We start from the raw sequence: 17,295 nt of genomic DNA on the forward strand, positions 1-17,295 counted from the left end.
CGACATTACGTTACGTCAGCGACGCACTTATTGGCGCTCAAACCTTAATGGCAATGTCTTTTCCAAGAGTGTGGGTCTATCTCACCACTTGCTAATGAAGACCTTGATAGCGTATTTGGAACGTTTCTACCAGACAATCAGTGTGTAAAGTGTTATAACAGCTTTGCCATGCCATAGACTATAGCAAAAACTCTGTCTTCCATCATTTGGCGACAAATAATAATGAAAACAGGACTATTAGTTAGAGACTACAAAGTCTACAGTATTCAAACTTTCATTAGTGTTGTTCAGTACTGACGAATATCCTAACTTTTTTCTCCAGTAGTACAAATTTTTGGAATAACGAGAGAATAGTCCATAAAGCAGGGTTTCCCAAAATATGGAAGCGAGCGAACATTGAGTGGGCCCTTCCTGAAGAAAGACACACCACCGTACAGATCCGAGTCCATTATTTAGGCATATTGGCAACGGTAAAAATTTAGGGTTTATTTTCTATGGGTCTCGGGTTTGGGAACTTGTATTAGATGAGTCGTAGCCCAGACAACTTTGGGAACCACTGCCTTAAAGAGTTTCGCCAAAACATTTCCAGGGACAAGCTCATAACATCCAGTTCCGGGCCGCAAGAGTACCGCTTCAACGGCAAGTCGCACGTGACGATGCCGGCGCGAGAGTACATCGTCCCGCAGAAGAACCACGTGCTTCTCTACTTCAGGACCTACGCGCCGAACGGACTCATCTACCTCGTGGGAGAAGGAGACTACTTCTTCTCGGTCGAGATGCAGGAGGGCGCTGTGTACTTGCAGGTCAGTTGCTACCAGGGACAAGCTCGTAACGTTCAGTTCCGGGCCGCAAGAGTACGGACCACGTGCTGCTCTACTTCAGGACCTACGCGCCGAACGGACTCATCTACCTCGTGGGAGAAGGAGACTACTTCTTCTCGGTCGAGATGCAGGAGGGCGCTGTGTACTTGCAGGTCAGTTGCTACCAGGGACAAGCTCGTAACGTTCAGTTCCGGGCCGCAAGAGTACGGACCACGTGCTGCTCTACTTCAGGACCTACGCGCCGAACGGACTCATCTACCTCGTGGGAGAAGGAGACTACTTCTTCTCGGTCGAGATGCAGGAGGGCGCTGTGTACTTGCAGGTCAGTTGCTACCAGGGACAAGCTCATAACGTACAGTTCCGGGCCGCAAGAGTACGGACCACGTGCTGCTCTACTTCAGGACCTACGCGCCGAACGGACTCATCTACCTCGTGGGAGAAGGAGACTACTTCTTCTCGGTCGAGATGCAGGAGGGCGCTGTGTACTTGCAGGTCAGTTGCTACCAGGGACAAGCTCGTAACGTTCAGTTCCGGGCCGCAAGAGTACGGACCACGTGCTGCTCTACTTCAGGACCTACGCGCCGAACGGACTCATCTACCTCGTGGGAGAAGGAGACTACTTCTTCTCGGTCGAGATGCAGGAGGGCGCTGTGTACTTGCAGGTCAGTTGCTACCAGGGACAAGCTCATAACGTACAGTTCCGGGCCGCAAGAGTACGGACCACGTGCTGCTCTACTTCAGGACCTACGCGCCGAACGGACTCATCTACCTCGTGGGAGAAGGAGACTACTTCTTCTCGGTCGAGATGCAGGAGGGCGCTGTGTACTTGCAGGTCAGTTGCTACCAGGGACAAGCTCGTAACGTTCAGTTCCGGGCCGCAAGAGTACGGACCACGTGCTGCTCTACTTCAGGACCTACGCGCCGAACGGACTCATCTACCTCGTGGGAGAAGGAGACTACTTCTTCTCGGTCGAGATGCAGGAGGGCGCTGTGTACTTGCAGGTCAGTTGCTACCAGGGACAAGCTCATAACGTACAGTTCCGGGCCGCAAGAGTACGGACCACGTGCTGCTCTACTTCAGGACCTACGCGCCGAACGGACTCATCTACCTCGTGGGAGAAGGAGACTACTTCTTCTCGGTCGAGATGCAGGAGGGCGCTGTCTATTTGCAGGTCAGCTTTTTTAGTCTTCGTTTTGGAATCCTCAGGCACCCCTAAAGGTAAAAACCATTAAATAGTCCGTTAGGCTGCATTTCAAAAAGGAAGAAGCAGCACTCCGACATCTTGTCACTGCTCACAATGGGATAACCTATAGATAAGGCACTTCCTGTTAACGAAGAATCATGATATATCTTTTGAACTATTTTTTTTTAATTTCAACTTCCTTTGCATATGTGCCATCGGCTCTTGTCACACTGTTGTGTTAACTATCCATTGCCTGTCGTCTCGTTCAATCGCAAAGAATCACCACTTGATGAGAGCGAAAGCAAAAACGGAACAGTGTGGCCGTGTACGCGTGTGTACGTATATTTGGAACGTAAAATTAATACGTCATAACCACCAAAGCAATAGTATTCTTATGCTTACATGTTCCATTATTTGCAGACGTCACTCGGCAACCCACAAGACATGGTGATCATCGGCACACAGAAGACATACAACGACGGCAAATGGCACAAACTGGACGCCGGCCGCTACCTCGCCAACTGCTCTCTCAAGGTATGCACAACACACACACTTCGGATGCTAGCACACACACACTAACACATTTCTGTATCAGTGAGTTGCTTGCCATCAGTTCTAACGAAAGACAATTTCTGGACGCAACCGATTTACCAGCTATCGTGAATATTTTCAGCAGGCAGTAGCGATAAAAAATATGCAAGCTCTAGAACTCTGAAATAATGGTCAAAACGGTTGAAATTCCTAAATCAGTATCGAATTTTCCATGCCTTCTTTCTTGATAACTATTACAAACAATTGATTCTTTTAACACCTCCGCAAACTATTTATCTCAAATAATAGCATATGAAGAGTGTTTATGGTCCTTAACTGGTATTCGTTTTTATTCCCAAGGTGGACGACGAAATCCTCCGCGCGGTATCGTCATCACCAATCATGGAGATCACAGCCGTGGACACGATGAACTTCGGCGGCAACAACAAGGGCATAGTCCACGTGCGCGACGCCGGCTTCGACGGCTGCCTGCGACAGATCAGCATAGAGGGCGTCAACATCGACCTCAGCGAGAACGTCGAGGCCATCGGCATGGGCTACGGCTGCCAGGTGGGTCACGGTGGGACACAGTGGGTCACAGGGCCCAGCACATACAACAAGGGCACAGTCCACGTGCGCGACGCCGGCTTCGACGGCTGCCTGCGACAGATCAGCATAGAGGGCGTCAACATCGACCTCAGCGAGAACGTCGAGGCCATCGGCATGGGCTACGGCTGCCAGGTGGGTCACGGTGGGACACAGTGGGTCACAGGGCCCAGCACATACAACAAGGGCACAGTCCACGTGCGCGACGCCGGCTTCGACGGCTGCCTGCGACAGATCAGCATAGAGGGCGTCAACATCGACCTCAGCGAGAACGTCGAGGCCATCGGCATGGGCTACGGCTGCCAGGTGGGTCACGGTGGGACACAGTGGGTCACAGGGCCCAGCACATACAACAAGGGCACAGTCCACGTGCGCGACGCCGGCTTCGACGGCTGCCTGCGACAGATCAGCATAGAGGGCGTCAACATCGACCTCAGCGAGAACGTCGAGGCCATCGGCATGGGCTACGGCTGCCAGGTGGGTCACAGTGGGTCACAGGGCCCAGCACATGCAAATAAGGACAAAATGATTTGTTAATTAGTTCACCACCAAAGGTATCTGGATCAAAAATTCGAGTTCCAATTTTTTTATGTAGAACAAGTATTTGACGTTTATTGAGATGAAGTCTAGGATGGTACATTATCTACTCTGTAAGCGCCTATTAACTTTCGCCTGAAAAGTTTATATTTGTAGACCAAAGTGAAAGAAAGAACGCTCCTGTGAAGCTTTTTAGGAATAATTTTCTTTCCAGCTCTGTGTGTCTTGTGGGAATAACTTTCAATGTACACATTTTCCCTTTTTTACAACAACTATAATTGAATTCAATTACTTGTGGCCAACAGTTCGCGTCGCTAGTGTCGCTGTCCGGACAAGAGAGCTACCTGCGCTACGTGGACCTGACCACGGACAACCTGCAGCTGACACTCAAGTTCCGGACGGCGCGGCCGGACGGTCTCATCTTCCTCTACGTCAGCCGCATGCAGACGCCCACTATGCCGGACAGCGTGTCTCTGTCGCTCATCAAAGGTACTGGACAAAATCTTGTTTCTTGACCTCGATAACGAACTATACTGGTCATCACAATAATCGGCCCACCTACGTTTCACAGGAAAACTCGTTTCTACTGACACAATCATGGTGCCCCAACAATATTGGTGTTATTTGAAAGCCCAATAAATATCCTTAAAGAAAAACACATTTAATTTCTCAATAAACGATTTAAACGATTAACATATACAATAAATGTGACTTGAAAAAAGATCTCACTTGGGGCTCACCTCTGGGATAAATTAGACCAATTTTTATGGTTATAAAACCAAATAATGATCTCACGTGTTCTCTTTAACAGATTGATAGCGATTAATACCAACTTAACAGTTTTATAGCCATAAAAGTTGGCTCAAGCGTAACTACCTATTTTTTGAAGAAGTGACTCTGGATTCTTCTCCAGACACATTTTTGGGGTAAAAACCTTTCCTTTAATGAAATAAAGTTTAGAACTAGGCTTTTAAATGGTGCCAATATTGGTGGGAAGTGGGGATGCATACGTTTGAAAGTGCTTGTCGCGGGTGGGTCGATTTTTGTGATGACCAGTGTATTTAGAATATTGTAAACAAAAGAACAAAAACGCACAGTGACACACCATTGCCGTAAATTCCTACTACACTTTGGCACGCGGATAATTATGATCTCGGCTTCTATTAAGTATTTTCTGAAATTTAACCCCTGAGAACCGTTTTTGTAGGTGTGTGCGTAAATGAAGTGTTATAATAGTAAAGTAATATTGTATTTGTAAATGTGTAATATTCGTAAAGAGTGTCATTGTTATGATGTGCGTTGTTGAGTGTCTCGACGACCGCAAAACCGGTTCGACTTCGTGCATTCTAATATTTCATTGATTGCTGACATAGGGTGATTGCTATAGTAATTAGCCTATACATAGTTATTGGTATATTGAATTGTTAATAAGTAAGAGACAAAAATATTTACTTCATTGGACTGCGTATTGTTCAGAAAAAATATTTGTCTCTTTTCCTCTCTTAATAACTTCCATTAGGCTTGTTTCTTTTTATTTTAGGCAAGTTGGTCAATAACTATACAGGGTGGAAACGATAAGTGATCTCATTCGATTATTTCTAAACTATACAAAATATCGAAAAGCTGCTAGTATGGAGGCTGGAAACATTGAATTTTTGGATAGATCCAGTTAATTCTGTAATCTATTATTGGTACCGTTGGATAGAGCTCGTGAAGCACTTTCAGTGTCAATAACCAGTTTTGGAATATCTTGAATAGTTTTTAATATTATGTGGTTTTACTAAATGTATGGAAGCTAGAAGCATAGAATTTTCGGATAGATCCAGTTTATTCTGTAACCTATTATTGGTACCGTTTGAAAGAGCTTGTGAAGCACTTTCAGAATCAGTAATCTGTTTTTCGATATCTTGTATAGTTTAGAAATAATCAAGTGAGATCACTTAACGTTTCCACCCTGTATATTGGCTGATTACTATAGCGACCACTCTACCTTCCGGTGTCCGCAGGCCGGCTGGTGCTGATGAGCCAGCGCGAGCAACTCGACACGGGGCTGAGCGTGTACAACGACTCGCAGTGGCACGTGCTCACCGTCGTGCACAACAAGCAGCACCTGCGGCTCTACGTGGACGACATTGACTACTTCAGGTAACGACAAATATTTTTAAACCGGCAGACAGTGGTGACTGAGCTTGTTGCGGCGCTTCTTCTCAGCACTTGCCAAATGTTTGTCTCGAAGCGCTGGTAGGGCAAAAAAGAATGAGACATGTATAGGGTCCTTAAGAGCATTTGACGATTTGTAAGTACTAATTTAATTAGTCTAACCAAATAAAGATAATTTTGATTTTAACGGGCCCTGTGGGTCTAGGCAAATTATAATCGCAAACCAGTCCAAAAATGTTCGAAAGGCCTTTTTAGGGTTCCGTAGCCAAATGGCAAAAAACGGAACCCTTATAGATTCGTCATGTCTGTCTGTCCGTCTGTCCGTCCGTATGTCACAGCCATTTTTTTTCCGAAACTATAAGAGCGAAACTGTTGAAACTTGGTAGGTAGATGTATTCGCATTAAGATTTTGATGCAAAAATAAAAAAATAATAGTAAATATTGGGGGCTCCCCATACTTAGAACTGAACTCAAATTTTTTTTTTTTTTACATCAAACACATACATCTATGAATAGGTAGGTCTTCAAAAATGATATCGAGGTTTCTAAAATATTTTTTTTCTAAACCGAATAGTTTGCGTGACAGACGCGTCCAAAGTGGAAAAAAGTTGGTCCCCCCCCCCCTCTAACTTCTAAAATAAGAAAATGAAAAATCTAAAAAAACATAATATGATGTTGTACATTACTACAAAAACTACCAACGAAAATTGTTTTGAACGAGATCTATTAAGGAGTTTTTTTTAATACCTCGTAAATCGTAAACCGCTTATTACCGCGTAATATTTCATACAAATAACTTAAATTAAAAAAAAATCATAAATCAATGGTACGGAACCCTTTATGCGTGAGTCCGACACGCACATGGCCAGTTTTTTTTGTACGGAGTTATGATGGATTCGATTTTCAATTCGATCAATAAGTGCAACTTGTTTAAGGGGCTGTTAAGAATAGCTTCACCACAACAGTTCAGTGGACGACGGGGTTCGTACAGTCAGCGTCAAATAGTCCGTGACACCTAAAGTAGCCAAAAAGTTTGCAACACGTCTTTGTTACAATGGAGAAGTTTCCAATTTTTTTCTTGTAAAAGTTGAAAATATAAGTAAAACTAATAATAATTGGGAAAGAATCATGAAAATATCTCTACGAATACGAATGCGTTTGACGTAAACTCACACCACGCCCCTACTTCGTTTCGCCGTGTGTAATTCGCGCATAGTGTAATTGCGTCATGGTACTGTTGGGCTATTGTCGCCGTTTTGGCGCGCCTCCTAAAGGACTTTTCCATTACTACGTAAAACCAACTTTGCAGATTAACTAGTTCTACATTGCTACACTAGATGGTGTTTACCTGCTATAATGACGAGCGGAGGAATAGAAAGGTAGACATAGCAGTAAATCCTGGGTTCACAATCTAATACTGCATTTTCATCATGATTCATGCTTCCGACAAATTGATTGATTGAAATTTTACACTGCTAAACCACAATCCAGATCCAATTAGAGGCGTGTTCTTACCGTCTTAAGGTCCAAAAACTATAACTGTTGCCTACTCTAACCCATATTATTGGCAGGTAGCTAATAGCTCACAAGATAGGTTCCCATAATTGACGCTTACTGTCCGTGACGCATTTTTTTTATTTACATAAACCTTTGTTTTGTCTCGAAGTCGAACCTTAATTTCGAACTTCTCCTATTTTCTTCTGATTAATTTTATTGGAAGTCATTGGAGGAGACCTATGTTCAGTATTGGACGTCCTGTGGCTGAAATGATGATGATGTTGAATTTCAATGCGGGTCCAATGACAGTTGACTTGACCTTCACTAGTGAAGTTTTCATTGGCGGTCAAGCTTTTGATCCTGGCTACACAGGAGTAGCAGCGGTGGGAACGAGCAGTGGGATTTTGCAGTTGCAGTCAGGGTCGACAGCTTCAAGCTGCGACAGCAACATAATTACGCGCGAGCGATAGGGATGGGTAGCTTGGGGTCATTGGACGGGATTCTACGTGCTCACGGACCAGGCTTTAACTGCTCGAGCTGTCCGTGTATTGCCGGCCTAACCCATGCTTTTATCTTCCAGCTCAGACACGCCGCCCGCGCCTCTCCAGATCTTGGAAGGCGTGTTATTCGTGGGCGGCGTTCAGAACGGCTACGTGGTGGGCGGACGCGTCGGTAGCAAGGTGCCTTTCCAAGGCTGTGTGGCCGACGCCACCATCAACGGCCGCATCCTCAACCTGCTGGAGCCCTTCAGCTCGAGCGGAGTCACCTTCGGCCGCTGTGGCGACATCACATACACAGGCGGCATGGCGCCAGGTAAGCCAGCCAGTTGTAATATTCCGCCCTAGCCTCTCCAGTAGCCTTATTCTAGCTCAGGCTACAAAAGACTAACTAATGTAAACTCTAGCATAATAAGTTCTTACAATGCTCTTATTTTAATGAATTTATTTTATTCACGTAACAAAACTTCAACGTCAACGCGATGGCAGCGCCCTCCTACAAATAACATTTCAATGTTTTCCAACGTGGCAAATATCGGAACCAGCAATCCGGTATTGACGGTGGCGCCCCGCTGTCAATGTCACGAATGGGACGGTTTATATTATTACCGTGGTTTAGAGTAGGACATTTATAACTGACATTTTATCGTCAACTGAAACAACTTCTAAACAACTAAAAATCTATAAATGTGGTTGATATCCATTGATCGTGTATATGGTTATAGTAATGGTCATGCTGTTGGTCATGGTAATATTGGTTATGGTCATGGTCAAGTTGTTGGTTATGGTCATGGTCAAGTTGTTGGTTATGGTCATGGTCTAGTTGTTGGTTATGGTCATGGTCAAGTTGTTGATTATGGTCATGGTTATGGTGTGGTATCCGCAGACGGCCCGTGGGTGCCGCAGTCGCCGCCGTCCAACCTGCTGCCGGTGCCCACGCAGGGCCCGCCGCCGATCGTGTCCGAGCCAGACCCCAACCTCAACAAGGGTAAGGCTTTCGTATCTCTTACTTTTGAACAGATAAACACGCTTAAATGCGGTTTTGTACCTGAAGGCAAGACTATAAAGTTTAAAATAAAAATTCGAGGGGTTTTCCCGTTCCAGTAAACAGCAGATCAAACTACACTTTTTAAAGTGTCCAAAATACCACCCATTACAACGACATAACTTAAGATGACAAAATATTTCGAATTTACTTTTCATTACAAATATTTTAAAATATTACCATTGTATTAAAGGATGTCAGTTGTATTTCCAGCCAGCGTTTTATTTAAATAAAGAAACCTTACAAAACTGTGTTATTATTTACTTATTGATTACACATCATCCCCAGTGGAGTTATTCAACGAAGTGGTGACCTCTCCACCGACCACCACTCTGGCAGCGACCACGGCGGCACCGACCACCACGCAGCGGCCGACCACGCGGCGACCGGCCACCACGGCGCGCCCGCCGCCGCAGCCCGAGCCGGGCTGCAAGCTGGCCTACGACAAGTTCTACGACATCGGCGACCCTGAGGAGGGGTACCGGTTTGGTAAGTCATTATTTTATTTTATTTATTTATTAGGTACACCAACAAAGTCACATACATAATACAGTTCATACATTCTAACATGGTTTAACACATGATGCGTATATGACTGTCCGATACTTATATTGAATGTATTCACAAACATTTACTAGTGTAAAATAAATAATCGTAGCGAGTGGACGTATCGTTTCTTACATCCCTGCCTTCATACAAATTTGAACCATAACTCAATAGACATAATGGCCATTACGAGCCGGATTAGTTGAAGGCACGGGAGACGGCTCGGCTGCGCGAATACAATAGGGAGCCGCATTCCTTAGATAACGCCGGACCTTTTTTGCATCTATTGAATAGTTGTTTACGTATTTGTGAACTTATGTGAATAACATTATAACTGACGTGTTGCGGTGATAATTACATCAATTAATAGTGAAAAATGTCTCTTCCGACTCCGGAACAAAGTAAGATCTTATCTACATTGGAAGATTTGGCGAAAATGTTACAAAAAGCTCAAATAAACATCAAGAAATGTCCTAAACAAAGACTAACAGAAGGTTACATAAAATCAAGATTAAAGTCTATTGGAGATGACTGGATAGCATTCAAGCAAGCACATAGCAATCTTACAAGGTGTACACCGCGCGAACAACGGACAGATTTTCCATATTTTCATAATGAAGAATATTTTGAAATTGAGGAATTGTATATCAACATACGGGCGGATTTGATGGATATTTTGGCTGGAATAGAAGGTCAACGACGTTCCGTCGAAACAGTAAATTTTTCAACATCTACTCAAGACAGTCAACAGCCGTTCGCAAAGTTACCAAGAATACAATTGCCTACATTCTCCGGGAAATATGAAGACTGGCCAACATATCAAGATTTATTCGAAGCACTTGTTCACAACACGTCATTAAGCGATGTACAAAAACTACATTATTTGAAAACAAGCGTATCTGGGGAAGCTGAAATGTTATTACGTAACATACAAATAACCGGAAGAAACTATACACAGGCATGGAATATTCTCAAAGAGAGGTTTGGAAATAAAAGAATAATAGTTAATTCGATTTTGAAGAGGTTGTTCGCTCAGAAGAAAGTTATTAGTCAGTCGGCAAGCCAAATGAAAACATTACTTGACACTACTGCGGAATGTATTACAAGTTTGAATAACTTCAAAATAAAAACAGATTCTTGGGATCCAGTAATAGTATTTCTGGTGGGGCAGAAATTGGATACAGAGTCGTTAAAGGAATGGGAACAACAAGTTCACAAGGATAACTTCGATGAACTGCCTACCTGGGCTGAAATGAAGAAATTTCTCGAGTTGAAATTCCGAACCTTAGAACTAGTTGCTCCAATTACATCAAATAGTACTAGAGAGAGGTCTACAAATCAAAAATCATTCCACATTGCGTCTGAAGATAATGAAATTGATGAAATTCAGTCTGCACATTCGAGTATCAATTCAAAACAAACTTGTTCGTACTGCAATGAAGTTGGTCACTACATCTATAGTTGTAAAGAATTTGTGAAGCAACCTGTGGACAAGAGACACGAATTCGCTAAGAAGAGAAACTTGTGTTTTAACTGCCTCATTCCAAACCACAGTGTATATAAATGTAGACAAAAAACATCGTGCCGAGTTTGCCAAAGAAGACACCATTCGCTTTTACACCAAACAAAGAACACAAATCAAGAAGAAAGCTCACAACCAGAACAGAATATCACAACTGCACATTTCTCCAATGAACAACCCGGTCGGAAAGTATTATTAGCAACAGCACAAGTCGAGGTCTCAGGGAACGATGGTAATACACACCTGCTTCGTGCTTTAATCGATCAAGGGTCAGAGGCTTCATTCGTTTCTGCAAGAGTAGTTGAACTGTTAGGCCTGAAACGGACTAATATCAACGGTGTGGTCTCTGGAGTAGGAGAAAATACAAAGGTACCGATCAAACACTTAGTCGACCTGTCAGTCAAGTCGCAATACAATGATAAGGAAATTATAAAAGTGAAGGCCTACGTTTTGAAGAAAATATCTACATGTCTTCCCTCGAGAAACATTGTGGCTGACTGTAAAGAGCTCCAAACGTTACAACTGGCTGACCCTGCCTATCACACGCCTGGTAAAATCGACCTATTACTCGGCGCAGACATCTTTTGTAAGATAATTGAAGAAGGGCTTGTGAGGATGCCAGATGGGATAGTTGCTCAAAAGACAAGTTTGGGGTGGATTCTCTCGGGTCAAAAGGACAAAGAAAACAACAGTCACAATTTGATTTCACTACATATAACAAGTATGGTGGCTGAAGATAATGATTTACTAAGAAAGTTCTGGGAAATAGAAACTGATTTGTACAAAAAGAAGAAACTACTAACAAAAGAAGAAGAGAGATGTGAAGACATATACAAACAAACAACTAGAAGAGAAAACACTGGAAGATACATAGTACACTTACCTCTGAAACAAAGTATTGAAGAAACAGTAAGACTATGTGGAGATACAAAACAACAAGCAATAAATAGATTTAGAAGCTTAGAAAGAAAATTTGAAAACAACAAACAATTTAAGGAAGATTACAAGAAGGTAATTCAAGAATACAAAGAAATGGGTCACATGAAGAAGTCAAACAAGAAAGATGACAAACACGCAATTTATTTGCCTCATCATGCTATAGTACGTGAAGACAAAGAGACAAGTAAGGTACGAGTAGTATACGATGCGTCTGCGAAAGGTACAAATAATCACTCTTTAAATGATACCATGATGGTAGGACCCGTTTTACAACCTGATTTAAGAAGCCTTATTATCTCCTGGCGCACACACAAGATATGTGTTGTGGGAGACATTGAAAAAATGTACAGAATGATCAATATGACAGATGAACACACGAGCTTGCAACGCATTATTTGGCGAAATGAACCTGAAAAAGAACTTGAATGTTATGACCTAACAACAGTAACTTTTGGCACCGCAGCAGCTCCATACTTGGCTGTGAGAACCTTAAATCAACTTGCTGAAGATGAAGCACAGACATTTCCCGACACTGCACCTGTAATAAAAAACTCGTTTTATATGGACGATCTCATGACCGGAAATGACAATATTGAAGCAACAATAAAAATGTGTGAAGAAATAAGAACTATACTTAAAGGAGGAGGATTTAACATGCAAAAGTGGTCAAGCAACTCTGAAGAAGTTTTGAAATATTTACAAGAAGGAGAAAGCAGTACAAAGGATAAAATAGAAATAAAACTTGACAAAATTATAAAAATTCTTGGTTTGACTTGGGATAGAAAAGATGATACATTCAAATTTACCGTAAACTTACCTGAGATGAGATATCCTATAACAAAGAGATCTATTCTCTCTGATGTGGCTCGTCTATTCGACCCATTTGGATGGTTGTCACCAGTCGTGGTCACTGCTAAAGTTCTAATCCAGAAGTTGTGGCTGTGTAGTCTGGGCTGGGACGACGAATTACCATTGGAGTTGAGGGAAGAATGGATTGCATACAGACAAGAGCTAATACATTTGCAAAGCATTGAAATACCAAGATGGTTAAAAACTACAACAAAAAATCGCAAACAAATACAACTACACGGCTTTGCAGATGCATCCACTCAAGCGTACGCTGCTGTTACTTACCTTCGAGTTGTAGAAGATGACGAAGTACACGTGATGATGATTGCGTCTCGAACTAAGGTTGCACCTCTGAAGCAAATCTCTGTCCCTAAACTGGAGCTTTGTGCTGCTGCGTTACTTGCTGAACTCATTGAAGATCTGATGGAAATCCTAAAGATAGACAAAGACCAAATCTTCGTATGGACCGATTCAATGGTTGTATTGGCATGGCTACAGTCTCAACCGAGTCGCTGGCGAACCTTCGTAGCCAATAGAGTGGCAGATGTTATCCGTATCTTAGACAATAGCCAATGGCGTCACGTTCAGTCTGCTGATAACCCTGCTGACTTCGCTACTAGAGGCGTTAAAGCATGCGATCTAGCAGCTCTAGAGAGTTGGTGGACTGGACCTAGATGGCTAAAGGAAGAAACATTGGAGTTACAAAGATACAGTATTCCACAAACAGACTTAGAAGCAAAACATTCATTTCACAATACAATCACGGAGGAACCAATTTGGGAGAGATTTTCGACAATGTCAAGAATGAAGAGAGTACTGGCATACTGCAGAAGAATCCTGAAAGAAAAAGAAACAATAAAAAGAGAGAAACATCTAACAACAAATGAAATGGAAAGAGTAGAAGAAGAATGCATAAAATATTATCAAAATTTAGTCTATGGAAAGGAAATTGAAGAATTGAAAAAGGAAGGAAGAGTCAAGAAACGAAGTTCTCTAATCACGCTTGCGCCTTTCTTAGATGAGAAGGGATTGATAAGAGTGGGAGGAAGGCTACATAATGCTTCTATGGCTGAAAATACTAAACACCCTATCATTATACCAAACAACCAACATATTACTAAATTATTGATACATGAAGCTCACATCAAAACACTTCATGGCGGCATTCAACTGATGATGACATTCTTAAGAAGCAAATACTGGGTGATTGGTCTAAAATCAGCTGTAAGAAAATGCATACGTACCTGTAAAACCTGTATTGTTGACAAAGCCAAAGGGAAAAATCAATTCATGGGTCAATTACCAGCAGTAAGGGTTAACCCACATCGAGCATTCTCAAACAGCGGAGTCGATTACGCTGGCCCAGTATTGATCAGAACATCTAAGGGTCGTGGACACCATGCTACAAAGGGCTACATCTGCTTATTTGTGTGTATGGCCACACGGGCTATCCACCTCGAAGCTGTGACAGATCTTACCTCTCAAGCATTTATGGCGGCGTTTCGAAGATTTGTAGCTCGCAGAGGTCAATGCTTGCACTTGTGGAGTGACAACGGCACAAACTTTGTGGGCGCTGCCAAAGAGCTAAAAGAACTGTTCCAGAAGGGAAAGGATAATTTGGCAGCAGAAGTAGCAGAACTCTTAGCCAATGATGGAACAACATGGCATTTCATACCACCAAAAATGCCAACATGTGGAGGTTTATGGGAGGCTGGAGTTCAGTCAGCGAAAAGACACCTGATTAGAGTTAACAAGGACACCAAATTGACTTTCGAAGAGATGACTACGCTATTAACACAGATTGAGGCGTGCCTTAATTCAAGACCGCTTTGCCAAATTGATAATACCTCAGAAACACCGCTGACCCCAGGGCATTTTCTCGTTGGTGAGCCTCTGATAAGTGTCCCTGACCTAAATTATGAGCACAAAAACATTTGTTTATTATCCAGGTGGCAAATGGTACAAAAGATGACACAAGAATTTTGGCGTCGCTGGAAAACCGAATATCTCAACACATTGCAACAAAGATATAAATGGCAAGTAGCTATTTCAACGCCAAAGGTGGGAGATATGGTGGTAATCAAAGACGAAGACACACCCCCAACAAAGTGGTTACTTGGCAGAATCAAGAAAGTACACCCTGGAGCAGACAACCTTGTAAGAGTGGTCACAGTACAGTGCAAGGGTAACCATGAGTTAAAAAGACCAATATCAAAACTTATACCACTACCTGTTGAGAGTTTGAATTGATTCATGGTGGGCGGTGCACAGTGGTGTTGTGTGTGTTGCATTGTAGTGTGATTAAAGTTATTTTTTTTTGTTGAGTGAAAATTAATTACATATTTATAGAAGTGCATAGTGAATTTAATTTAAAGTGAATAACAGTGATCAGTGAGTGTCATTTGTGTGAAATTACTGGTGTTACTTTTTGGAAATTTGTAAGTTACAGTCCATTGCATGATTCATTGTTAAATTTCATTGAAAAACTGTTGTTTTTGGTGGGCGGTATGTCCGATACTTATATTGAATGTATTCACAAACATTTACTAGTGTAAAATAAATAATCGTAGCGAGTGGACGTATCGTTTCTTACATCCCTGCCTTCATACAAATTTGAACCATAACTCAATAGACAATGACCTCAATTACAGGTATACACAGCATTTCTTTTTGCAATGTTACGGTACATATACACTAGAAAAATCAATTGAATAGAGTTTAAGCACCGAACAATATAAAGGATTTATTAATAAATTGTTCATTTTGTTCGATGCCTAAGTCGTTCCGAATACAGGCTTGAGTTTTGACTTAAATTTAGGGGTTTTGATTATATCGGGGGTAGGCAGTTGTAGGGTTCTATAATTCTGTAGTTAGGCGACTACTTACAAAATATATTACACTAAGAGCGCTTTCACATTTAGGCGATTTAGCAGCGCGATAAACGCGCGACTGACGCGCTGGCCCAAATTTCATACTATGTGACAGCGGATGCATGCCTTCACATTATAAAAACGCTGCTGTCGCGCTACTAAAGCCCTAATGTGAAAGCGCTCTAAGGCCCCACGCTCACGGCGACTTTTGTAGCGATACAGTAGTGATTATGTCGCGCGTTCGCATCGATACAGTCGCAATGCGGTCGCTAGCTGTGTGCCCTCGCCCACCTAAACGCGCTTCTGTCGCGATGCAAACGCAATACTGTTGGTTAGGGAGGCGAGGTAGCTAAATGGCGTAATTCAACGGCGCCGTCGAGACCTATCAAAAGCGAAAGATAAAATAATTTCGAAAAGAAAAGCTCGTATGGCAAAAACCATTTTAGCGTTGGGTTTGGCGTGTACGGTTTTTCAAAAATGTTAAAAAAAACAGTTACTTGGGCATTCTCGAGCGCGTCAGATATTCATACTACGTATGCCCCGAGTGCCTCTGATAACAACGGTATACTAATCTGCCGGTTTGCGTGGTGGGGGTAGGCATATAAAGTAGTCAAAAATGAAAAAAAAAATTTTTACTCGAGCGCGTCAGATTTTCGGAAGGGGTGTTAAGGAGGCCCCAAGGAAGCTTCCTTTAAAAAAACTGACGATTTCGGCGTGACGATAAGTTACGATGAATTTTTGAAAATGCAAAAAAAAAAGTTTTTTTGAAATACTCGAGCGCGTCAGATTTTCATAAGGGAGGTTTATCTCGGTATCCTGAAAGCATATTTTTTTAATCTGACAAAAATGTTGGTGGGTTCTCTTAATCTGACCGAAAAGGGTTTTTTTGATTTCTTTTTTTTCCTTTCTTTCTCCTTGATAAAATGGGGAATTTAAGAATGTCAATAAAGCGATAGATACAACCAACGTAAATGTTTATTTAAACTTTTTTTTTGTAAAATGTATCAATACAAAGCAACTTAATATACTACATTATAATACTTATATTGGAATGCCATGACGCGCTCCTAAGTCATTGCAGACGCAAATGGCGTTATCCTGCACTCCTGTGGATCAAAGGGCACAGTAACTCCTTGAGCAACGACGCAGCAGATGAACTGGTCAGAAGGGGATCGTACACGACGGTATTTGGTCCGGAACAATTATAATGCCGATACCATAAGCACAGATCAAGACCTGGCTGCGCTCCAAAATAGAAAAATAACACCACACAGAATGGAAAGATTGTGAAAGATGCAGGCAAACAAAAGATGCAGTTGTGGATAAACAGGGACAACATCCGCAAGGTCCTAAGTGTAATAACAGGTATGTTAAACAAACACCTACACAATATAGCTGTTACAGACAGCCGGCTATGGATGGATAGTCTACTGTGCAGAAGATGCATGGAGGCAGAAGAAAATCCGCAGCACGTGCACAAGGAGTGCACAAGCGTAGCAGATCAACAGGCTCAAATTCTCCAATCACCAGGGTCGCTGCAGAAGGCCTGTAGCGACTTAGATAGGCTGCTGCTACCTGGGGGATCTGGAGTGGTTGAAATAGGAAGATAAACTACAAATAGCGCACAATGGTTTAATCAAAAGGCTAAGTGCAATATTCGATTGCCCTGCAAAACTACGAAAGGCCTTATA

The 17,295-nt window shown here is 42.5% G+C and overlaps 1 protein-coding gene across 1 annotated transcript in view; it reads left to right on the forward strand.

Annotated features, from left to right (window-relative positions):
- The window catches only part of LOC135087096 (laminin subunit alpha), a 168,891-nt gene that overhangs the window by 138,618 nt on the left and 12,978 nt on the right, over nucleotides 1-17,295 (forward strand). The window contains exons 52-59 of the mRNA XM_063981937.1: nucleotides 590-803; nucleotides 2,426-2,539; nucleotides 2,897-3,106; nucleotides 3,985-4,168; nucleotides 5,686-5,824; nucleotides 7,917-8,149; nucleotides 8,720-8,821; nucleotides 9,167-9,367. Of these exons, the coding sequence (XP_063838007.1) occupies nucleotides 590-803; nucleotides 2,426-2,539; nucleotides 2,897-3,106; nucleotides 3,985-4,168; nucleotides 5,686-5,824; nucleotides 7,917-8,149; nucleotides 8,720-8,821; nucleotides 9,167-9,367 (1,397 nt within the window). The remainder of the gene's footprint in view (nucleotides 1-589; nucleotides 804-2,425; nucleotides 2,540-2,896; nucleotides 3,107-3,984; nucleotides 4,169-5,685; nucleotides 5,825-7,916; nucleotides 8,150-8,719; nucleotides 8,822-9,166; nucleotides 9,368-17,295) is intronic.

This window comes from Ostrinia nubilalis, chromosome Z (assembly GCF_963855985.1).
Source record: "Ostrinia nubilalis chromosome Z, ilOstNubi1.1, whole genome shotgun sequence".
NCBI classification, from domain to species: Eukaryota; Metazoa; Arthropoda; class Insecta; order Lepidoptera; family Crambidae; genus Ostrinia; species Ostrinia nubilalis.